This window comes from Cheilinus undulatus, linkage group 21, assembly GCF_018320785.1.
Source record: "Cheilinus undulatus linkage group 21, ASM1832078v1, whole genome shotgun sequence".
Taxonomy (NCBI): domain Eukaryota; kingdom Metazoa; phylum Chordata; class Actinopteri; order Labriformes; family Labridae; genus Cheilinus; species Cheilinus undulatus.
Window position 1 is genome coordinate 22,436,177 of NC_054885.1, and position 20,949 is coordinate 22,457,125.

General features: G+C 37.2%; 1 protein-coding gene across 2 annotated transcripts; it reads right to left on the reverse strand.

Moving 5' to 3' along the window:
• Positions 1 to 107: 107 nt before the first annotated feature.
• Positions 108 to 19,752, reverse strand: nprl3 (NPR3-like, GATOR1 complex subunit). Of its 2 annotated transcripts, XM_041777777.1 has the most exons (14): positions 19,340 to 19,752; positions 18,347 to 18,416; positions 15,904 to 15,942; positions 15,027 to 15,159; positions 13,382 to 13,456; positions 10,856 to 11,009; positions 10,592 to 10,673; positions 10,357 to 10,494; positions 7,356 to 7,512; positions 6,754 to 6,860; positions 4,639 to 4,768; positions 1,790 to 1,979; positions 1,441 to 1,633; positions 108 to 523 (listed from the first exon to the last, which is right to left on the reverse strand). In XM_041777777.1, the coding sequence occupies exons 1-14, from the start codon at positions 19,533 to 19,535 to the stop codon at positions 358 to 360; spliced, it is 1,830 nt and encodes a 609-aa protein (XP_041633711.1). In that variant the 5' UTR covers positions 19,536 to 19,752; the 3' UTR covers positions 108 to 357. The 2 variants fall into 2 exon arrangements, with proteins under 2 accessions (XP_041633711.1, XP_041633712.1); XM_041777778.1 differs by lacking the exon at positions 15,904 to 15,942.
• Between the last annotated feature and the right edge of the window lie 1,197 nt (positions 19,753 to 20,949).

Below are 20,949 nucleotides of genomic sequence, written 5' to 3' on the forward strand. Positions count from 1 at the left end.
GATTCCTGCAGAGAGGTAGCACGAGGTCTGGAATAATCATTAGTCCGTTTGCCCCTCTTTGGTCAGAACAGATGATCTAACACATCTGGGGCAGGAAGTGAGAAATCAAACACAAATCTTTCAAGTTTAATAAACAATTCAGGCATTTTTAATGTACAAAATAATTTAACATTGTAAACAAATAAAGGCTCATAAAAGAATTATTTTCTACTTAAATTTGCACACAATGAAAATTGTGTCTCTTCATATTGAGGAGTGCTGTTGACTAACAGCACTCAACCGTTAAACAGCAGGTTAACTGCTTTTGAACAACCTTTCCTGTTGGTGGGAGCTGATACCGTCTCTGTCGCTGCGCCATTAGTCCATGGGTGACTGAAAGATTGAAATAATGGGATCCTCATGGTTGGTCACCACAAGGACACTGCGGAACTTGTCAAACAGCGTCTTGAGCTGCGAGCGCCTCATGTTCTCGTTGTACATAATCTCTTCCAGGTGGTGGTGTCCACGAAAATAGTGAAGCAGTCTGGGAGAAGTTGACATAAGAGGTATATAAATGGGTTGAGAATAATAAGGCATTTACAGAATCATCAGCTGATTAAATCAAGTGTGAGACAGCCATTTTTCAAGATCTGAAGGTGTTTTTACAAATCTGTGAAAAAGGGTAGAACAGATCAATAATTCCTGCATTGAGGAGCTTGGTGTGACAACTTCTATTTTCAGTAGGTGGGCATGTTTTCTTAAATCCCCAGCCAATGTTTTAAATGAAACCTCCAAACATTTTATAAAAGCAATGAAAATAATATAATTTGTCTGTTTCCCAAGGGCATTAATTTATCACATCATGAGTTACTAACACCATACCAAAAGCGCCTTTGGACCAAATGATATAAGCAACCAAGAAAGATGAATGCAGATTACTTTCAAAGATAGGTCTAATAAAACTCTGTTTTCAAGTTGTGCAAGACTGCACAACATCAATATGAGGATTGTTAGATTTTGAAATGATTTACAGTGTATTGTGACCTGATGATGCAATAGAAAAAGCACATGAGAGCAGAGAAATGTCAGCTCATTTCATCTGCATTCTCGTGTTTCAAAAATGCTCCAAAACAATAAAATCACTAACATTTTGGCCCACTGTCTGCTGTTATTGTGATATATGTAAAAAAGCATTTATGAAATAATGTATTAGTAATTGTGCCCTGTATTATTTTCTGTTTAATTCACATTTACTTGGTAGTTGGTTAGAGTGGGGTTCACACTGTAACAGTTTTGCCCTAAATTACCACAGTCTGCCTTTTTTAATAAGCCCCACCCCCTACATAGGGCAGAAACTGTAAAGTGTCCTACTATCTAGAGCACAATTGCAGGGCGAACAGAAAGACATTAAATGACAAAAATAGTAAATACACAAGACGTGTTATAGATATACTTTATTACCTGGCAAACATCCGCAGATCCTCTTGATTTTGTGCAGCAGGGATGTTCAGAATAACCTGCCTCTCGTGCTCTGACAGGCTTGCTAGCAGTGTCTCGGTCATCCTCTTGTTTAGTGGCGAGTCCCCACCTGGTAGTAACTCTGCACTGGAATTGTCCATACTAGGACTGGTGAGGGTCATGTCATCACTGCTAGCTGAACACAAGAAGCACACGACGCAATGTAAAAGCTGTAATTTATGGAGCTGAAAGTCAAATAAAAATATTGATGGAAAAGAAGCACACAAAGTCTCACAGGCTGTCTTTTCACCCCTTAAAGCTGGGTACAAGAGAGTGCTGTGCGACGACTTACTCGGGGAACCGAAGCTGAGAGCGCTTGGGGTACTGAGACTACGACCTCCAACTCTTGCGGCAAGCGGTGGGTCTTCATCCCTCAGGCCTGGCTCATCCTCGCTGGGTGGTACCAACAGGCAGACATAAGTATGCAGCTGGATCAGCAGACGGCGCTGGAGCATCCACACCACCATCTGGATGAGCTGGGCCTGTACAGGAGTAGATTAGCGAACTGCATCTCAGCTGAGCACAGGACAATCAAGTGAGACTAAAAACACACATGTCCCTAACAGGGGCAGATATGCTTCAAATTGGTGGTGGGCACCAGTCGAACCTAAAATAGAGCCAAAGTAACAGCCATGGCCCTGATCTTGTTCTCATAAAAAATGAAGACTGCAGGAGCTGGAGACGACGTCCCTTTGCCATTTATAATTCATCACCAACGCTCAGGCAGCTCTGCCAAAACAAGATGGGTCGTAGGAGAACACCAGATGGTTCTGCTCTTACTAGATCGTCTCTAAATTTACATTTATAGCCCTGTGTATACTAGGAATTCAACAAGAAACATCCTTTTCTCTTTTGCTTGTTTTTAGTATGGTATTTTCAAAGCAAGTTCAACTTAACAGACATTACAATGAAGGTTTTTTTAATTTAATTCTCTGAGCAACAGGAACAACATTAAGAACAACACAAAAAGAATAAAGAGTGGGCGTTTTCAATGCCATTCAGGATATAACAAGTAGGGGCTGGAACAAAGTACTGATATTGCAATACGCTGTTGTCATCTTGACGCCTACGATACATAACCAAATTGTTATTGCCATATTTGATATTTCAATTTTAAACACTGGGCACTGCAGTGATTTGCATGCCAATTTGGTTCACTAGATTAGAACTTCATAACTCCACATGGTGGCTCGAATAACATGAAGAGGAAAATGTAAACAGAAGGTACTTGATCAAAGAAGAAGCTGACAATGCAATAAAATAAAAAGTGGAAAAGAGGATGAATAAGGTAAGAGAATAATGTCAGACAGCTATTAAATAAAAAAAAGATGATGCACGAGGAGAGGTGAAACTGACACTAGATGGCAGGGAATACATACGTTTATTCATTACTTTAACTTTTAGAGGCATTTTGTGTTCCTCAGTTACTGTAAAATCTGTTGTATAAGCAATACTTTACACACTTCCTCATTACCTCAAGTGCGTGCAGCTAACCCTGTCACACACTGCATGAGACTGATTGATTGACTGAAAATTCACTCCATTCACCGTAGGCCGAAAACGGCCACTTCACTTCTCAGAATGTGTACATAATGACATGGACTAGACCAGTGAGGACTGGCACTACTTTTTAGCCGCTTTTCTTCTTCTTTAGGTCATAATCAGGCATTAAAAGTAGAGATGTTCCAATTCCATTTTTTCCTTTCTGGCAGCAATCCCCAAGTGTTTGATATCGGCTGATACAGAGTACCGATCCAATAACAGTGTTAACTTTCCACATTTACTGTTCTGAAGGAAACTGGCATATCATTTGAGCGAAATTTGCGACCCGGCATACTATATCCAGGCTCCAAATGCTACATTAAGTGGCGATTTCCCACATTTTCCATGACAGTCAGGAGCTGGTCATCTAAAAAAATTCAATTGTGTTATTTATCTTCATTGCTTTTATACTGTCTTTGCGAAATTGACTTGAGAAAAAGACTTGAGACTTGACTTGGACTTGCAAAGAATTACTTGCGTGCATCTCTGCTGTTAAGCTTGTTTAACTGACTTTGAAGTGTAAAATACTACCAAATTGCCGATGTTACTCCTTCTCCATTACACATCTCAAGAGAGTTCTTCTTTGCTGCTCTAAAAATGGTACTTTGTGTGTGGAGTGTTTTCAAGCAGTCAAAAAATGTATTTCCGGTTTATAATGCTAACATATAGCATGGCTAAATAAAGCAAAATATAAAGTCAAACAAAACTGTATCAGATCGATGAATAACTGTTTACTTGCCAATTATCCATATACACATTTTCAGCAGTATCTGATGTATTTCTGATACTAGTAACAGAATCAGAAAAATGATAAATTAAAGAAAACTGGACACATGTCGTATGCATTACAGTTTCTGTTGAGGGCTGGTTTGACTGGAAAGGAAAACAAGTGACAAGTGGAGGAAGGCAGGGCTACTTCTGGGCTGTGAGTTTTTCTCACAACATTCACCAGAAGCTAAGAACAAAACCAGACTGTAGTAAAACAGTAACATAACTGCAGAAAAAGCCAGTTGTGGACTTAACTGAAGAAAATAAAAATTGTCACACAGGATGTTGGTTTAAAACATTTTTCTACCAATGTAAGATTCCAAAAACCAGACTGCAGCTTATATACCAGGGCAACTTATGTTCTGGATTTTATGGTAATAATACATTGAGATATATACTTTTATGATTGTCTTGATATTTATCAACTATTATGCAGGATTGCTCTTTCATAAAATTAATATATCTGATCAGTATATTATATATACTGTGCTGTGCCATGCCAAATTGTGATATGTTATATGGTCTCCTATTGTTTTAATCTCATATCCCAATGTCATATAATAAATTGTTTTATCTTATATTGTGTTGTAATGTATCGTCGTATCTTAAATCATAGTGTCATCTCATCTAGTATCGTCTTGTATTGGACATTATTCTGTCTCATATCCTCTCATCTCATCTTGTATCATGAGCTTCCCTGTACGTCCCAGCCAGAATAACTGGTCCTCATTTTATTTCCTGAGTAGTCCCTTTCCACACATAATTTGGAAGCTGGTACCAATGTTTGGAGTGGAGGTTATTAACATATCTGTGCTTGTACAATAGTCTTACCTCCTGTGCAGGAGCTTCCAGGGGGTTTCTGAACTCGGCCAGTGAGACAGGCAGTGAGAACTTGGCTAACATGGAAGGCAGATCATGGCCAGGAAACTGCAGGGCAAACTGCTCAGCCAATGGTGAATATCTGTCCAGAGAGTTGGCAAACATTATTCTTCCACACTTTCCTGTTACAATCATTATCCACAATGTTAAAAGGATGACAGCTCTAGTCAACGAACCAATCCAGGTCTTTTCAAACAAACAGGATTTGAAAATCTGATTTTATAAATGGTGTACAAGTGTTTTTGAGACCAGGGGCATGTATTATTAACCTGGCACGCCGAATGGATTTGTTTCACACATCCACCTGGAAAACCACTCATACACTGAAAAAAGTAAAACATTGGCTGAACTTAAAAAAATGAAGTAATCAATCACACAAAACATTTTTTATTGAATCAATAAAATTTTTTTTTTAAATTAGGAAAATGTAAATTTTTTAAGTTCATAGAAACTATGTTTAAAGGTTTAGCAAACCTAATTATTTTAGATTGTCCTAAACTAAAAATAAAAATTTCCCTTAATCAACCGATATAAATATTCCACTCATTTGAACTGAAAATGTTTAAGTTCATACAACCATTTTATAAAGGTAGGTGGGGGCTGGAGCCTATCCCAGCCAATTCAGAGTCACCATTTAAGCTAATGAGCATTTTTTTGGAGGTTGGAGGAGGCCAGAGTACCCGCACAGAAGGGCTCTGACTAGGAAGCAAACCAGCAACCTTCTTGCTGTGAGGAAACAGCGCTAACCCCTGCGCCATGCCTACCACAAGTCTTGAAAGTCAACTCAACACTTTTTTCCTGAAAACTCTTGCTACTTTGGCCCGATGGGAGAGCAGAAATGTATTAAAGGGGACATCCTTTAAGACAAGTTTATATTGGTCTCAGAGGTCCCCAAAACATGCCTGTGAAGTTTATTGCTGAAAAAACAGTAGTATCGGATTCTTGCAGGAAACGGATGTTGTTTACCTGATGTTTCAGGTACTACTAAAGTTTTGGACCTGACTGGGATTTGAACCATCAATCTCCCAGTCAAAAGTCAGCAGGGTAACCCATTGAGCTAAACTGGTAGCAGGAAGGTCAGTAAGTTTATTCAGGCATAACAGGCCACAATGATGCATTTCAACATGTAGGTTAACGCTGGATGCCTGTGCTGGATTATAGAGGGAGAGCCACTCAGAAAGTGACGGCTGCTGTTGCATCAAGTGTTTTTTGAATCCACTAGGGACCTACTGGATGTTACTACAAATGCGCATGTGCACAGCAGACTTAATGCAATAAAAATATATTGATCCAATTTAATTTGGTGTCCAGCTGCCAGTTTGAATAAAAAGATATAGATTCAACCATTGAGATAATTTTGAAGATTTAGATTTAATTAACAAATCAATAATTTTAGGCTGTTATAAAACGAAAAATTACATCAATCCTACAACAACATTGTTTTACTTTTTTCAGTGTACACAGCATTTGGAAAAGGGCAGAGCCTTTGAAAAAAACTCGGAGGGTGATTGGAAGAATGCTCTGTCTGTCACATCTTTACAGGCCAATCAGAGCAACAAAACATGTGACACAGCTGCCAGCAAGCTACGCCCCTACGGGGTAAACTGCATAACGGGAATCATGGTGACTATAGACATGTCAGCACACGACTTTTGTCGTTTTTGAAAAGGAAACAACTCACTGCTGTTCTTTGTTTTTCTTTTAACAAAGAAATGTCATCAAGTTCTGATGAAACTGGCACTTTAGCAGCATCCATGCTAATGTCTTCCACCATAATTGCACCGGCCTCTTGTTGCTGCTTGCTTATGCCACAACTCCGCTGTGCCTGAAAGCATTGGCCCTCGACGCTGATTGGTCCTGTCACTTTCTAACCGGGCCCAAATGGTTCAGACGGGAGCTTTGCAAGATGGATTCGCCAGTGAGAAACACTGAAACTAAAACCGAAAACCAACCATCTGCTTTGCAAGGTTAATGTATTGTAGCTCAGCTACACATGAATGAATGAATGAATGAATTCTAAAATAGCTGGTGCAGCTCAGTGGCTAATATCACATCATGAACACTCACAGGCAGATGTTGGCATGAGGAGACAGCATGTAGACGTTGTTCTCACACAGAGGGTAGATGATGATCGCTTTGCCCCAGTACACCAAATGAGCAGCAATTTGAAAGATCTAGATGGGAAAATAAATTGTTATTAATATAAATAATGTAAATCAAGAGAGTTCCCACATAAAAGAGCTTGACAACTACGACCAATATGAAGAACATAAAAAAGGAACTCCATGTACTCAGACTGTGCTGTCTACTATCTGCTTTGAATGTACATTTACTGCCCACCAGGTGGCAGTAAGACACCATCAATACAGTGCTTTGGCTGGGTACACAACTTGTAATATCAGAAATTTAAATATTAAGTTTTTACATCTTTAATTGCATTTGTGATGTTTTTGTTCAGCTGCTGTAAAAGGAGTCTTAATCATTCCCCATGCAACAAACGCAATAGAACTGGTTATTTTGATACCAGTTTCTTTTAAGACTCTTATCCACTGCACAGTTTCTATATAATGATGAAAAGGTGCTTCATATTTTAAGATACATTTCATTTTAAGTAAAATTTACACATGTTGCTGTGTGTACACAAGTGCAGTGTCATGACTGCTCTATACCTGTAGTAAGGCCAGGTCAGCATCCTGAGCAAGCTGCTGAAGGTTTTTAACTGCTGAGCAGGTTTTGATAAGGCGAACCATCGCAGGTGAACAGTCTACAGGAAGCTGGCTAAGCAGTGCCTTCTCACTTTCCAACAGCAGCAGGGTATGATAAGGTCTGCGAGATGAAACAAGTGGAACATCATGAAATTTTTTTCTCTAAAGAAACCAAGACTTCATAAGCGATAGATAAGCTTTAGTACCAGACTTTGAAACATAATCATCTATGTCAGAAAAATGTGCACCCTACCACTATGATTACTTGATATTAAAATCATTCTTTATATTTCATTCTGCCTCAGAAGGTGCGAATGATTGAGTCATTGATGACAGCTCAAATGTCAGTACTCTAGAGTATCAACAGGTGGCAGCATGGTCCACAGAAAACTTGTCATGGTTAGACAGCGGTGAAACTTTCAAAAAATTCAAGCTCTAATCAGCTGTTAAAGACACAAACTCACTGGCGATAACAAGGGAGGGGGAGGTTTACAGTTTCTGAAACTTCTCAAGCTTGTTGACCTGGGTCAACCCAGTCTAACTCTGGGCCTCATTCACCAACCATCCTTTATAAGAAACACTAAAGCACTTAACAGGACAATTCTGGTTATAACCAAAACCTTTTTACCTGTGATTTATTCTTAGCTAAAAACAAAATCTAAGAACACTCCAGATCACTTTTACACTCATTTAAGTGCTGATATCACAGTAGGATAATTCATTCTGCGCTTAGCAGCACTCAAATAGGCTAAATTACAAAAGAAACAATAAATTGAAATCAGACTTTGTTTTCTTCGATCAATCTAGCACTTTGAAATTACCAAAAAAAAAAAAAAAGCACAAACACCAAACACCACCAACTTTAAATTTAACTATGCAATATCGATTTTTACTGCAAAATGTTAAATAATGTATATAAACTTGGAGGGAATTATGTTTCATTAAACACATTTAAAAATATAAATTCCTACTGCAGCTTCGCACACAGGTATTCAAATGTGTTTAAATTATGTACTGTCAGCATCAGTTTTAAGAATAAGTGTTGGTTTCTAGCAAATCATCAAATCAAACTCATTTAGTAAAAAAGGTAAAAAAATGAACCCCTCAAACATTTTTTTTAATTTATCTTGAACTAATCCTTTTCTTTTTCACAGAATGAATCATGTCGTTTCTCATGACAGCGCTATCTGAATGAGTGATATCCGATTTATCTGTTTGTTGCATGTGTTTAAATTGACTACTAGTGCTTTGAGTTTACCTTTATGCATTTCAACCCCATAACTAATCCAACTTTAGAACCATCTAGGTTCTAAAACCATTTTCTTAAAGCATATTTAAAAAGATTCTGTCAAAGAAGACAGGAAATACATAAATAATACATACATAATCGATCAATTAGTGACCTACATAAGAATATGGAATTTATGATGTAACATTAAACATTAATTTAAATTTTCAATAAGCTGAACCTATACGAGTTATTACACTTGTAGAAATGCTCCATATTTGTGCTTATGCTAAATATGTGTGTGAGCATGCCTGTTTTTTATTTTGTAAACCAACATTTCAAACTAGTGATGTTTAAATAAAGCAGTAAAAAACTAAACAAACAACCCAAATATATATTCTTTATATATAAGAACAAAAGCAAAAACAGTGACAGGGACTGAAGAATACAAACAATAAAGCTTGCTGTAATGAATTATTCTTGAAATGGGTGTTGATAGATTGACTGTAGAAAAAGTTGAATGAAGTAAGGCATTTTTTGTAGACTGTGTGTGTAAGAAAATGTTTTAATGCTTGTGGTGTAACCAAACAATTCTTTCAACAATTACGAACCTCCTCAAAATTTCCAGATTTATTCTTGGTAAGCTGCAGATGTGAGCAGGAACAGTTTTTTCAAATTTTTTTTTTTCACCCAGATGTAACTCAAACTTTTTTCCTGCCATTTCCCTTGTAAATTTCCCCTGCCTGTCTCACCTTTTTCTGACAGGTAACCCTTTCTTTTGAGAAGAACGAGAGTTAACAAGCAACTTAGGAAAATGTAAGGGTAAGAACTCCAATTTCTTAAAATAATTTCAGGAGTGCATGTGTGAAAACAGCCGAAAATATTAATCAGTGTTGTGAGACCCTGTTAGGTTTGCTGAAAGAATAAGGGAAAGAATGTGGCAATAACTATATTTACAAGGACTCAGCCTGATCAGAATAAAAATTAGTCATGCAAAAACTCCAATCAAAAGATTCTGATGCAGCACAGCGTGTTTGGGATGAAATTTCATTTCAAAGAAAGATGGGTTGGTTTAATATTGATTACTCTGGTCTCTGTTGATGTACACACTCGGTATGAATGTGGGGTTACACTGCTGTCACTGCCCACACGCACTCCTCTCTTTAAACTACGAATATCAGTAGGTCCTCCTGCAATCCTGCACTTTCTTCCAGTTCATCCACTGCAGGACAGGTTTGCACCACTGAGCTTTGATTTATATTTGGAAGAGCAGCATAGGAACAGCTCTGATTAAACTGGATCTCACCCTGGAAAACCAAATAAAAGAAACACATATTTGATTTGCCGTATTTTATCAATACCAGAGTGAAACACTGGCCGCTGCTGTCCATTTTGTTGATGAGATAATACTGATCAGAGATCAGTTTCTTTCAGGTTAATGCACATTTTTCATTTATGTTACTAGTATGAACCTACTACCACTACTTCTGCTGGGGGCTTCTATTCAGACAGGACAGGTTTTTTTTCAAGGGTGTTGATACCTAATAGAAAGGGGACTAAGTTTCCCTGTTGAGTTGTGAGATGACTTTTTTACCCCACACTCAAAAGCTGTGGGGTAGTTTAGGTTGAAATGTGTTTCCGTCTGTCCTCAGTATTTTAAAATGTAAAAAACTTTTTAGATCACTTATCAATTACAATAAAATGTTTTGGTACCAGCCATAGAAAGGAAGGACACACCTTATAGCCTTCAGGCTGTGCTCTAATGCCTCCGGGGGGATATGGGTTCCACCGATCACATGGATCTTGTGAGGTAGACAGAAGCTCACCTCCAGCCAGTTGTTAATGTGCAGTCGCACCAAACCAGTTGTACAAAGACTGCACCAACAAAAATATGTCAGCTGTATCAAAAATACATATAATTTAGAAAATGTAAGATAAAGGAAGGAATTTATACATTTAATCATCAACATACCTGTCGTAAGCCTCCTTCAGATCTCGGGCGAGCTTACATTTAGGAAGAATTTGTCTAAATGGGGATTGGGGGCTTCCATCCGCTTGGATGAGAAAAAAGCATAAAATATAGTTAAAATGCATACTTCAATATTGAATAAAACATCATTGTAATATAAGTATTTTGAAAAGGATAACTGTTAAAAATATGCTATCTTCTGCAGATTTACTGTGACTCAGCAGTTCTATGAAATCAGCCGTGAGGTGTTTAAAGTGTGTATCTCACTTTCAGTCATGGTGGTTATCTCATCCTGGACCGCCAGCATCAGTTTGGCCTCTCTGGTCAAGTACTGGCACCGTCGCTCCTCATGCTGCAGAGCAATGGCGATGCGGCGGGACAAATTATGCATGCAGCTGATGACAGATGGATCAGCATTTGACTGTAAAGTAATCCACATACAACAAAGTGTTTAAATATCATGCTGCATTTATAACAGTGCTAGCAGTCAATACTCCAATGTGCAACTTAGTAAACTTTCAGACCAGACATTACTATTGTGTAAACTGTAAACTGTCAAATACACATCACATCAACTCTATCCTTGCTTCCCTCCACTGGCTTCCTGTCACTTTTAGAATTGATTTTAAGATTTTTCTTATCACTTTTAAGGCTCTTATGGGTTCAGCCCCAGGTTATGTCACTGAGATGCTAACTCCTTATGAGCCTTCACACAGCCTTAGGCTATGTTCACACTGCAGGCGTTAACGCTCATTTCTGATCCTTTCTCAGATCTGATATTTTTGTTTGCCTGTTCACGCTGCAGTCAACTTTAAAAGATCAGATACATATCTGATTTAGAACCACATACGAAAGTGGCCTGAAACTGATTCGAAAAGGTCAGATTCAATGTGATTTGTGCTGTTCACACTGTCAGAAAAGAATCAGATTCAGGTCACTTTTAACTGCAGTGTGAACGTAGCCTTAGGTCCTCTGGTGGGGAGTTCCTGGTTGTTCCAAAGTCGGGACTCAAATCTAAAGGAGACAGGGCTTTTGCTGTCAGGACCCCTCAACTTTGGAATGACCTGCCAGAGGAGATAAAGCTTGCCGATTCAAACATCTTTAGAATCACTCCTTAAAACTCACTTTTACAGAACTGCTTTTATGTTACACTTCCATTAACTTATTTTTATAATCACTCTTTCATTCGTTTTGCTGCTCTTACTCATTTTATCCTTGACTTTTCCTTCCAGGGCCATCTAAATATCCTGTTTTCAATTTATTACCTGTTCCTTCCCTTTTATCTGCTATTAATCTTCTTATTTTTGTTTTATTGCTAATGATGTGATGTCGTCTGCTTATATGTGTGTTTATGGTTTTACTTTCATATAATATCATACTGCCTTTCCCGAAGATATTTTCATCTTTTATCATCTCTACTGCCTTCAGGATCATCTATGTCATTTCCATTCCTTTCAGTTATGCTAATTTCGTAGACATTTGTGTCTCAGTTTGTTTTGATTTTCTGTTTGATTATCAAGACTTTCTCTGTTTGGTTTATTGCTAATTTGTTTATCTTGCGAATCCCTGAGTTCTTGGTTTTGCTATGTCTGCTAAAACACTTTGTAAACATCTGTTTTTAAAGGCACTATATAAATAAAGTTATTATTATTATCATTATTAAATATATCTGTGCCCTTTTAACTGAGAAAATTTAGAGTTTATTTGTGGGAGGTTAATACTTGAACATGTTCTTTATATAACTTTAAAGTTTCTGCAATAATTTTCATTGATATGAAACAGACTGACAGTAGTGATGCCTCTTTTTTCCAAAATCAAACTAGACCATTGTTGTTTCTATATAATCATCATTAAATCAGATGTCAGATGTGTGGGTTAAAAGTTTGCTGCAGAAAAAGTCTTTCTGCTGTTTTTCATTACAAATAGTGAAACGTTTGACAGTCATAATAAAGCAGAATGGAATTACTAACAAGAAAACTCTACACTACAACACTACACTTTCAGAAATGCAAGGGTTCAGCAGATATCAGATGCTTTTTCTGTATCTGCCTTATCTGTAAGGAGGCTCCTAAATTGGCATGTACTGAAAGTTCCTCATTGGAGCTTCAATATGGTAAATAAATACATCATTTAAAACAGTGTTTATGTTCATGATTATAGTAGTTAACATACATAATGTCTGACATTTTAATTTATTGGTTGTAAGGATTCTTTCCACACAGAAGAAGAAACAAAAAGAGGCTACTAATAACACAAAGAACACACTAACAGCTTTAACATTTCAATCTAAATCTGAAAATGGGTACTTTTCCTCTTTCACAATAAAATGTATAACTACACACATGACCTAATAAAAAACCACATCCCAATAACCCATCACAGCAGTTGTTTACATGGAGATTCTTAGGATATAAATACCACTGCTGGTGTAAACAAAAGCACTACTACCCTATTTCAGCTGTACTGGGACTTACTGGGCAAAGTGACTCAGCATGGGCAGGGCTCGCCTTGCTGGGTAGAATGAGTAGGCACCTTAAAGTTGCCCCTCCTCCCTGAGTTCCTATGCATTCATAGATAAGAGTATACTAGAATACTATCACTACTACACATACATTCCATTAACAGAACATAAAACTGTGTCATGCCCACAGACAGCTGACTTTATTTTGCTACAATTTGAAATAAAGATACCATAACAGTTTCTTATATTACTTAAAATAACCTTATATTTCAAGTGTTACTATAAACATATCAACGTAATTGAAAATCAAACCATGAGAAAGCTTTTCATACCCTTAGAGCAAACACCACATTGAACAAGATCATCGTTGGCATTTCCCTCTTTGGGGAAGGATCTGTCTTTGAAACCTGCATCAGGCAGAAACAGAATTTTCATTCATACAAATAATAAACAAAACACAAAACTATTATTACACAGAATGCACAAGAATTATGATTACTCAGCACTCATTTTCAAAACATGTCTGTGTGGTAAAGAATTTAAAAGACACGAAAAGCTGGACCACCACAATGTTTTCAACAAGCTTTCACGTTTTGACTAATAATTTACATCGTCAAACCAGACATTATCAGCTTTAGTCCAAACTGCATCAGAAATGAATAGTTTTGTCTCTTTATATTTTAACATACTATCACTGTCTGTATCCTCTGTATCATGAGAAGCCTTTACAAACAACACAAATACCAAATCACTGCTCCTGTAGTCAAGACTTGCTTTACACTTCAAGCTTAACACTCAAAGAAAATTAAAGTATTTTGGTAAAATGATAGAGGGCCTTATAGCCTGACACATTGCTACAATACCTTATCAACTAATTTGACTACTATAACCACCCACTTCTAAAAACAGAAGACAGGTACTTCCCCACTGAAAAATACTTAAAAGAGTGGGTCATTCCATCCAGGGTTTTAATGCTTAAATGTAAGTTTATGTTTACAACAATATATAAAGCCTCTGATCTGTTTAGTGATAATACAGGCCAACTACCACACAGAACTGCAGTGTGACAAAGTGGCTAAAGAAAGGCAATGGATAACCTGACATCCCAGATAGACTGTTTCACATATCCACCTCATGGGATAAATTTCACACATGGCATAGTGGACAGTAGCGTACTACCTAACATGAACTTGACAGGCTGATTTTGTTTACTTACGGTGGAGCAAGTTGGTGAAAAAACACATGCTAAAGCCGGATGGAAGGAGAACAAAAACATCTCTTGTGCCAGGAATAGCTTTCAGTGTGCTTCTGTAGTCTTCTTTACATAAATAAATGCTGTCCAGATCTCGTAAAAACTGCGGCTACAGCTTCATCAAAACTAATCGCTTCACTGGTGACAGCCATTGTTTACCGGCTTGCACTGCTACCAAACCGCTCAAGCAGTTACTGTCTTGCTCTCCTAATATGAAACTGATTGGTCAGACTGGGCACAAACGTTTCTGAATGGAGCTTTGCAAAATGGATTCGCCTGATGATAAACATGGAATCTGGCCAATCCATCAGCTTTACGAGTTTAGGTGACCAACAGCTTTGGTGGAGTTATAGAGAGGTGCAAGAATGAGTCCTAAAACGCAGACGTGAGCAAGAGTTTTTGGTTAAATGCCTGAACTAAGGTATGTGGTGAACACAAGCTCAAGAGATTTTAACATTTTTTCTAAGAAATATAAACCATCTGAAAAGTGCCCCACCTTTGAATTTTATATCTTTGCAGGTCCTCATAAATGCGGTTGTTAAAGGGCCACTTACTAGGACTACAGCTTTTGTCAGGAGCATTATACATCATAACCCTGAGCACGGTAGTGTATTGCAAATGTCTACACCTGCTAACAAAAACATAAACATTTAAGAAATTAATCTCCTTAAAAAACTACTCTTACTAAAACTAATAAGAGCTTTTTTTATTTTTGGTAGCAGTACCTGAATGATGGGTGGATGCTGAAGGAGTGTAGGGTGACCCACAAATTGAACATTGTCAATCTTCAGTTCAAACTTCTTCCCACACATATCAGATTTGGTGGCCAGGATGGTGGCCAGGATGATGTCCGAGAACCTTTAGGAAGGAAAAGTAGACTCGGTAAGAAGAGTGTGCAGGGTGGGATGAGGGCACCCCACACAATCACAGCTGGGATGAGTAGGAAAGTTCAAATTATCTTTGTTGGGTTTTATTTTTCACATTCCTGTTTATAAGAGGGGTTGCGTTAATCAGATGCATATGCCTGTAAATATAATTTGATGATGAGAGTAAACTGTAAATAAAATGCTTGTGTGTCTACTGGAGAGGAGGAAAGAGGAAGAAGCCTCCTCACAGAAACAGTGAAGTTGCTGTATGAATGAAGAATGTGAAAGACTCATGCTGGTTTGTCTTAAGAAACTCATGCTGCAATCAAAAGGGATAAAAATCAAGACGTTAAATTTCAGAAAAAAATTAAACACACACTTACCCCATGGACACAATTTGAAAGGAAAGTGCTGTTTTTGCTTTATTGTCTTTTTAAATTGTTTGCAATGCTAAGTCTACATGCTAATGGAAATTTAATCAACAATTAAACTTTAATTTGAGCTGTAAACAACTGGATTTCCTTTAAAAAGCAAAGAGTACAGAGGAAAGCAAAACTGGAATCAAAAATTAACCAAGGCACCGATTCACTAGATCTACAACTGGTAATTGACAAGGATTTGACTGAGATCAGGGTTGGGGATCCATGTAGGACACAAAAAAGGAAAGAAGGGAGTAAAAATAACAACAGGGGTGATCTAAGCGAAGAAAAGGTGGTTTAGAATGATTTGGTCTTACCCTGCTACCAACTGTTCATCAGTTAGTGGAGATTGTTCTCTGAAATGGGAATTGGGCCATAAAAAAAAGAAGAAAAAGCAAACAAAAGGGAAAATGCAACACACAGTTGGGCTGAATGCATAAAATGGACATTAACAGAAATTACCCAAACAAACAAGTAATACTTTGATATGAAAACATTGGTCTGTATTTCTGTAAAAGCAAATAACCTTCCCTCTGTTAACCTTTTCATTAATGATGAAAAACTCTGATCTTAGAGGAGTTTACATAGACACAACCTTAAATGCCATCTTAGAAAATAAAACAATCCCAAAATGTACTGCGAAATTGTAGCATTTTGTAAACCCAGACATAATAAGCCTCTATGCCACCTTAAATGAGACAAAAAACTAAAAAGTAATTTAATCCAAAGACTTAATAGCACCAAGTGTCCTCGTCAAACACTTAAAAATATAGGACTTAATTTAAAATAGTAGCTAAAATAAACACTGTGCATCAGAGACGTAACATTTTTGAAAAATAAACTTTCTCTTTTTTCCAATATTTTTGGGCTTTTTAACAGGAATTTTTCTTTCTGAGTGGATTTTGACAACTGGCTGTCTATTGCCATTTTGTAAAGTTTACACAACAATGTATTATGTTCACCTGCCATGATACCATTATTCTTAAATAAATAATGATGTGATAATGAAAATGTTCACATTATAGGGGCACTGGTGGCCATGTGGTTAGACCAGCCAGCTCAGATTAAGGCCTGTGGCTCTTTTCAAGCATGTCGGTCCCCACTCTCTCTCTCTCTCTCTCTCTCTCGTTCTCGTTCTCTGACTCTATCCACTGTCTTATCTGAGTTAAAGCTGGGCAAACACTGTGCGATTTTCAGCCAACTCTACAACAGTCATGCTGGACAGTAAACAGTCAAAGCTGTTAACTGTTAATTTTTCACATATTGCTACCATAACCAAAAGTTATTGCAATTTCAGAATTAAAGGTAGGTATTGGACCACGATTGCCATAAATTAGTGTTTTGTTGTTTCTCTTGTCCCCTTCCTCTTCTTGCTTTTCTCCCACCCCTATCCCTCCCCCTCCAAGGGAACTAGGGAAGGTTTTTGTTACCACTGTAATGGGGCTAAATACTGTTAGTGCTGTGCTCATGGTGATTAATGATAGTCTCAATTATGAAGGAGTATAGTGTTTATTATAATATTAATGATTAAAACTGGTACGTTATAAAAGGTCACAACAGAACGCATGGTCTAGACCTGCCCTTTATGTAAAGTGCCTCGAGATAACTTTGGGTATGGCACCATACAAACAAAAGAAAGAAAGAAAGATACAAAGATCTGCGTTCAAACTGTACAGTTCAGTAGCTGTGCATTACCTGAGCGCTCTCTCTGCTCAAATGAAGTCCACATGGAGCGTAACATATGACAGTGGAGTTTCTTTAGAAAGTCTCATACACAGAAGTTAAAGTCACATCTATTCTCTTTTTTTTATGCTTCCAATTGCGACGAACACCGACAAAACCACTCTTGCCATCTCTCTCGATCATGTCAAAAGTCAAGTCAACTGCTACTAAGTGAGCCTAATCAATTAAGAGAAATTTAAGGTTCTGTTGAAGCATAATACTGGATTTTTGCTGATATCTGATATTAATATATTCATTTTCGCCTACACCAATTTTGACAGTGATTAAATTGAGTTAAGCGCTGGAACTTTTGTCCTCATAACACACTTTAAAGTTTAAGGCCAGATACGAACACACACAAAGACTTCTATTGAGGAGTGGCTGTCAGTCTTTTTAATACCACTTTAAAAGTTTAAAGTTGGAGTGCATACTGCAAACACCAATTATAAACATGTGGAGAATAAAACAAAAGAAAACTTTGCTCTGTTTATTAACTCATACACCAATTTAAGTCAATTTTATGGCCTTTAAACAAAGCTATTTCAGTCAACAAAACACTCTCCTCCATTTCATTATAATAAATAATAAAGCTGATGCATGATGAAAAATTGCATGGTTACCACCAGCTTACTAGTTAGTTACCATTATAACCAGATTTTTGAATTTTCTTAGATGACAAAACCATTTCCCCCACACAGTGCAGGGATTATGCATGGATGTAAGCTGCACCTACATATAGTACTTTCACCCTTTTTTTCTGTGATAAAGAAATATAAGCTCTTTTTTCATTTTAAATGAGTGAGAGCTTTTGTTTCACCACTCATGATTGGGTCAGAAATGTCTGATGTGTTAACACTGAACTGAAACGAATTACAGATAAAAAACTAAATACAATCAGTGCCCCTTATTTTAAGAGCCAGACCTTTCGAAAAGGAAAAGCTTATGAGATTTGTAGTTATTTGTTGTTATTGTACACTTAAATATATTTATCATTAACTTTTTACAATCCAAATTAAATGAAAAAATTCAAAAAGATACCTTGAATCACCATCTTGATCTTCAAGTCCCTCTCCATTGGTGTTCAGAGCATATGGACTTCGCTGTTTTGCTTGTGGACAGAAATTATAATTCTGATTATCAGTGACAATGAAAAAGGTTAAAAGAAGCAACAAGACATAATTAATACATAATCAATACAACAAGTCTTCATTTTAAACTAAATGATTCTCCCCCCTGAAGCTTTAATTAGTGGTCAGTCAGACTTATATGCCCTGACATAGTGTCTAGAAGACATTAAATGCTGGATGGCCACCAAGTTCTTTTGTATAGATGAAAGAAAACAAAGTCTTGCCTTTCTAATATAGTTGGCTTTTGAGTCCTAAGCCCAGTGACTTGATCTTCGTATTTTGTTTTATATGTTTTCTGACTTTGCTGTGTGTTTTTCTGTGACTTACAGCACTTTGGTCAGCTGTTGCTGTTTTTAAATGTGCTTCATAATTTTGATTGATTGATAGTTACTGTGACAGCTCTGTCTAATGTTTAAAATTAAATTTAATTGGGTGTTACAAGCTGGGCATTCATCCAAGTTGATCTGCACTGCCATGAAGATATATTGGTAAATAAGCTATAAGTGCGGTCTGAAACACTGTCATTTTGTATTTCGCTAGAGTGACTTTCTCCATAAACTGTGATTGTTTCATCAGGTTTATCATTATACACTGAGCTTAAATGACAATGACAGATGAGACTAAAAGCAGCTGTTTTTTTTCATCTTTAGAAAGAGGAACTCAGAACAGTAAAGCACTGCAGGAAACGACAGATGTTCTTTATACACTTAGAGGTTACAAACAGACCACACTGTCTGATGATGAAAGCATATTTATTGAACCATATGGCTGAGTTTAAACTATACAATGCATATTTCAGCAGAATCAATCTGTTTCATCGTTGTTATATTTTCTACCCTACTAAGCCAGGCCGCGGTGAACATCAACTATTTCATAGTTCCTGCTAACAAATAGCTTTGCCTACCTGTTAAAGCAGACGGACATTCAGCCACTCGTTGGAAGGGGTATCGAAAAAGAAGTTTGTTCCCTCTGCTGCCAGAGCTAACCAGTATGACGCTTATAGGGCTGGTTTTATCGCTCGTTTTGTACACGCTTTGTTGTGACTGGTTGTACATTGATTTTCCGTCATCTGGCAACCCGGCTGATGGGTTGAACATCATGTTAGCATTCTAGCTAGCTTTACGTTAGCTGCGACACAGTAAAGTCGCTCGCGATCGTTGACGTCGCCTACAACCAAACAATGAACGTCCGCCTGGTACACGTTAAAGTGTTGCTGATACGTGCCATATACAGGACACTTCAGTACTTTGTTGCAAACCGTGAGCCTGGGTGTAAACTCCTCTGTGGAATGACAACAAGCGGTGGTGCATCTTATTGTGTCTCTACGAAATGCGGTCGACGAAGAACAAAAAACTGACGTCTTAGGTTCCGCCTGCTTCAATAAACGCAGTCGTCCAATTCAGCAATACATACGGTACGAATAAATCAATATTGAATTAATGTGCAGTAGGACGCCGCAGGATGCAATACTGTAAGCAAGGCTGTCCATGATAGGAGATAAATGAGCAAGCTTTCTGGGGCCCAGCCAAATGGGAGGCCCATGGAGGTCAGCAAGATCAAGGTCCATTATAAAGTTAAACTATGATAACTATATTTTATTTGTTTACCTGTGTAACAACCAGCCTTATAAGAATAACAACTATTTACTTGTCTTTTTGTTTATGCCGTAGTATTTTGCATTTTTCAAAATAGCCCCTTTCTTTAAACGGAATTAAAGTATAAGTTTTAAAATTGGCAAAAATGGGTTGAAAGAGGCAAAATAATAGGCACAGAGTGTAAAAGAAGGTTAAAAGAGCAATAACAGGCAGAAAAGGTGGTAATAAAGGGTTGCACATGGTAAACTTGCGTTTACAGTGGCAAAATGGGCGAATAGTGGCATAAACGGGTGAAAGTGCCATCAATAGGCAGAAAGTGGCAAAGATGGTTAACAACAGCGGCAAAACAGGCAGAAAAGTCGTGGGAAGGATTACATGAGTAGCAAAAGTTGTACGAATGAACAAGAAAGGTGATGATATAGGATCAAAAAGTTGCAAGAATGGGTTAAAAGTTGCACAAACAGGCAGAAAAAGCAGTTAAAAAAGTATGTTAGAAAGTGGCAAAAAGGGTTTAACCCCTTAAAGCCTGTAGTCGCATATTTGATACATACGTTTATGATACCTCTATCTAATCAATATGATCATAAATTACAAAAAAAAATTCTGAATACAATCTGGAAAATGATAAAAATGCCCTCAAGTGGATTATCAGTTACCAAAAACACCTAATTTTTCAAATGATATACAAAAAATATGTTAAGTTTTATAGAAATTTTGATTTTTTTTTTTTTTTTTTTTTTTTTTTGGATTTCAGTAAAAAGTGAAATAAACATTTCATTTCCAAAAAATTAGAATTTCTTGGCAATTTGTGTTTTCAGGCTTTAAAGGGTAAAATTGGCTATCTAAAAGTTGGCGACAAGGGTAGTGAAATGGGATTTTAAAGTAGAAAAATTCGGCTATAGTGGCAAAAATGTGTTTA